Raw genomic sequence first — 4,550 nt, forward strand, 5'->3', positions numbered from 1 at the left:
GATTTTCTTTTTTAATATTAATCCTTCCAAATACAGAAGTTTTAGCTGCTTAAACACAGCAGGTTCAGGGCAAGACATGTTTCATTTAGGCCTAATCTCTAAGATTACAAGAACAGTTCTCTCTGGCACAGATAACTTCAAAGCTATTTTGAATAACTTTAAAGCAAACTGTTCAAGGGTACTTAAGTGCCAGAGAAAAATGTTACTCTCTTATAAAGAAAAAGACAGATTGTTCTTTTCCCAAACATTACACCCCATCAGTCATCTCAGCTCTTAGGAAAACAAAGTAGTGTTGTTTGGTAGGCCAATAGGTAAACACCAACCTAACACACAGGACATAAATAAAGGAATAAAATGCCCATGAATTGTTTATTTCATTAAAACTAAACTTTGCACAGTTTTGCTCATTAATTCCTCCATTGAGATAACACATCCATAAAAAAAGTTGTAATAATAAAAACTGACAGGCATCCAGGCCTATTTCAGGCATCAGATACAATAAAAGTTATCAAATGTTGAAGTTACAGTCTTGTTGCATCACACACTATCATAGAAAGTGGGGGGAAAAAAACCCAATAAACATTCAATAAAGTTAACTGTATTATTTTAGACACTTGTAAGTGTTCCAGTTTTTGTACCACACAATTTGTTTTAGTTCAAATTCACATCTTTCTAGGAAACATGTCAGATATAACGTGAGTTAGAAGTATGAGTAAAGTATACATCTCCCAAACGGTTTTAAGAGATTACCCCATCCCCATAGCAAAGCTTATGTTTTTGCTTATTAAAAAAAAGTGAGTGGAATGTGAAAGGTCAATGGGTGAAATAAAAATGCTTTTGTCCCATAGAACAAGCAAAACAATGGTGACTAGCTAGCCACTGCAAATGCTTCGAAGAGCTACAGTAGAACTTTGCTGGTTCTGCACTTTGTGCCACTTCAGCCCACGTCTGAAAAAAACAAAAAAACACAAAACCCAACCCAAAACCCCAAAACTTTCCAGTGCTAACATGAGGTCTCATTATATTTCGGTGCTTTTGGTGGATAGAGATCCTTAGCAATATACTATAGTTTCAATCTGAGATTTCAAACCATGAATTATATGTATGCAAAGATTTAATAATTCTCAAATTTAGTTCCCTCAGTTACTAGATAGTTTCTACTAGATTAGAAGTTCTTGCAAAATACATTTTGTAGTACAGCTTGTGCTACAGTCCAACAGATCAAAATATTCTCTTGGAACTCCTGCACCTGTTTTATTTATTAGTTTTGTGCAATTTTCAGCTTAACACTTCCCTCAACAGTATATAAAGATCCTTTAATCATAATAATGAACTCTGTGTATTCAACAATAGGTAGTACCATGGAAAGAATTGCACTCGAGAGCTGTTGGAAACTTCCAATCATAATAAGCCACATGTCTTTTACAGAAATGTAAAGATATTTATTTTCTGCACTGCAGAACATTTACAGAGCATCTAGTTTGAAGTGCATTCTTACGGAATGTATTTAGGCATCTGGTGCAACAAGTGATCTTTTATCCATAAGGAATCCAATTGTTGTTGCACTAAATTAAAGGGTGGCAGAAAGGGGGCTGAAGGGAGATTGTTGGCTCTACCCCATATATACATAAAAAAGAAGGTGCTTTTCAAGGCTGAATATACCCATATGTGTAGTGTACAACCAAAAAGTGAAGGCACATGTAATTTATAGTATAGCTTACAAATTATAAAATGTAGCTGAACATCTGCATAATTTCTAGTCTTCCTGCACAAAAATAATGACTAGCACCTGATTGTGAGTCTTATACACTACTGAATTGCTTACCAAGGTTTGTTTTCAGTATTTACTAAAGATATAGGTCTGCACTCAATACTATGAATAAGAATATGATTTATGGGCTCAAGCACAGGGTGCAGAAATTGCAAACTGGTCTGGGGAAGAAGTCAAACTGAGGAGTCCCCACCATGTCACAGCTTCTGTTTGTTGACTGTAAAGACTGAACTGTCACCACCGAAACTCTTAAAGCTGTCAACACAAACCAATATGCAGAACACTCAGAAGCAATTTGCTTGATTACGTTTTGAGTGCTTATGGCATGCATGTAACTACTGTCTCAGACTGGGATTTGCGTCTCTAAAGCCACATACATTTGGTAAGACACCTGACAAACATGCTCATATAATTTTGAGGAAGCGTAAGTTGAGACATGCTTTGATGAGTGCTACATTTTAACTGGTAACATTTTAACATCTAGGCACAGATAAGATTCTATGACCAGAAACACCCACCATCCAAGACCAGCCCAATAGCCATTTCTTTAAGATTAAAGGTATTTCAACATGTTTGTTTCCTAGCTTTTTCAGGAATTAATTGTTTAAGTAGCAGAAAGGCCAATATTCAAGTTTCCAGAAAATGTCAAGGATAGATTTGGAATACACTAGTCTTTGGGGTTAAGAACATTGTTTTGAAGAGTAATTTCAAAATTATATACACAAAAAAGGGATTTTAAATCTCAAACTAGAGATCTGATTTTAAAGCACATTTTTATAGTCACATCTCTAGAAATAAAATGGTTAGGAATGTGAATACCATCCCCACCTACATAAAATTAGAAATGCTTTTTCATTAAGCAGCTTTTACTGAGTACACCAAAACAAAAGAGGAACGTACGATCTAATTCCAGTCGATCACCTTGCCGTAGTTTTAAAAGCATTTCTGCACACATTGAGCTGGAGGAATTGAAATGCGTTACAACACATTTACTAGTGAAAACATAAGTGTGCTACTGCATTTCAGAAATGTAGCATTTTACGCAGATGTCATATGACAGCACCCACACTTCCATCTAATACAAGGTGACTTTACTGTACGAGTTGTGCATGACTATTTTAGATGAGTTCAAATGGTGTTACACAGGAACGGTATTAACAGGAATTGACCAAACATCAATAAACTTGTATGGTGCTAGATCTACTATTTGAGGGTTCACAGTGAATAAAATAAAATGGCCTTATTTGATGTATAAAATTTAAAAAGAGACCTGTCACTCCTGTTATTCTGTATTAGCAGTCCAGCTGAGAACAAGTTCAGCAGTACCTCAGACAGCTGTGACTTCTGTACATCCTTAACTTCAGCAGCTGTTAGGAATCCCATGGGCTTCTGCATTTTAAATGGCTTGATTTCAAGTGGGACTACTCTCAGTGCATAAAATTAAGATAGACTTGAGCAGTTTTGCTACATTTCTCCTCTCTGGTACCTTACTCTTCACTTTCCAAGTGGTATTATTCTTCAGGGGACAGGGGATGGGAAAGGACTCTGAAAATACATGAACATATTTAAGGAGCCCATAAATAGTCAGCTGTGCATGAAGACTGCATGTCTTCACAGTACCATTGATGGTGTAGCCATTAGGTGTGGAAGCTGAGTGTTTAAATCTTTTCCTCCCCTCACACATGCACGTGTAAACCAGAAGTACCATCACCTTGGTTTCTAGACCTAGAAGCCTGGCTTCTGGAGCGGTCTGTGGATCCCAAACTCGTTTCCAGACCCACTGCCCCTGGACTAGGGCTGCTGGAATGTGACTCTTAGGCAGGGAACATGACCCTTAAGCACAGTTGACCGAGGCAGCCGCTTTCCTTGCAGTTGCCGCACTCTGAGGGCTCTGCGCAATGTTTACACTTCTTCAGACGCTGAAGTGAACCAAGTGATTTGGCAACCCCATCCCGAGGGAAGCTCAAGATGCCCAGGTACCCATCCCCTTTTCCTTGGTGCTATGGGCCCAGCAGGGCTTGAGAGCAGGGATTTGGGCTGTTCCTGGCCTTGACTTTGATGCCACCCACCGCCTCATCCAAAAACGTTGGATTTGGGTCTGAGTTTGAAGGATGTTTTCAGGGGCTTCTCATCCTGCTCCTCCTCGTCGGGCTCTCCCCGGAAGGAGGGGGTGGTGTGGATGATTTGTGTCCGGAACCGGATTTTGTTCAGCCGGGGTTTTATCCGGCTGCTGTTGGAGGTTTTCCTGTGCCCGGGGTGGCTGTGCCCTCGGCTGCCTCGGCCTCCTCCACAGAGCCCTGGTGGTGGTGGTGATGGTGGTGGGAGAGCTTGTAGGCCATGAGGTTGGTGGGCAGCACCTTGGAGAGCCTCCAGCGCCCGCTCCCGTTGGATGCCGCGCCCTCGTCCTCCTCCTCCTCCTGCAGCGCCCCCACCAGGCTCTTCATCTCCTCCGGGGTGCCATGGTCCAGGTACTGCGCCGCCTTGCGCCCGCCGTAGTCCCGCACATCCACGTCGGCGTCACAGGCGCCCACCAGCAGCTTGACCACCTCGAAGTGGCCGTGCATGGTGGCCAAGTGCAGCGCCGTGTAGCCGCCCCCCCCGCTGCGCGCGTTCACGTCCACGGCCAGCCCCTGCTTGCGGGCGAAGGCCACTAGGTGGGCCAGCAGCTCCTGGTGCCCGTGCTTGGCTGCCCAGTGCAGGCACGTGAATCCGGTCACGAAGTCGCGCTTGGCCAGCAGCCCCGGCTCGCAGCTCAGCAGCCCCTCCAGGCTCTCCCCGC

General features: G+C 42.5%; 1 protein-coding gene across 1 annotated transcript; it reads right to left on the bottom strand.

Moving 5' to 3' along the window:
- Positions 1 to 355: 355 nt before the first annotated feature.
- SOWAHC (sosondowah ankyrin repeat domain family member C) lies at positions 356 to 4,548 on the bottom strand (the record flags this gene model as incomplete). Its single annotated transcript, XM_014524561.2, is given in 2 exon segments — positions 356 to 4,071; positions 4,074 to 4,548. Coding segments are annotated over 2 exon segments (702 nt in total), but the record flags the coding sequence as incomplete, so codon positions are not given.
- Between the last annotated feature and the right edge of the window lie 2 nt (positions 4,549 to 4,550).

This window comes from Alligator sinensis, unplaced genomic scaffold, assembly GCF_000455745.1.
Source record: "Alligator sinensis unplaced genomic scaffold, ASM45574v1 scaffold1463_1, whole genome shotgun sequence".
Lineage (NCBI taxonomy): Eukaryota > Metazoa > Chordata > Crocodylia > Alligatoridae > Alligator > Alligator sinensis.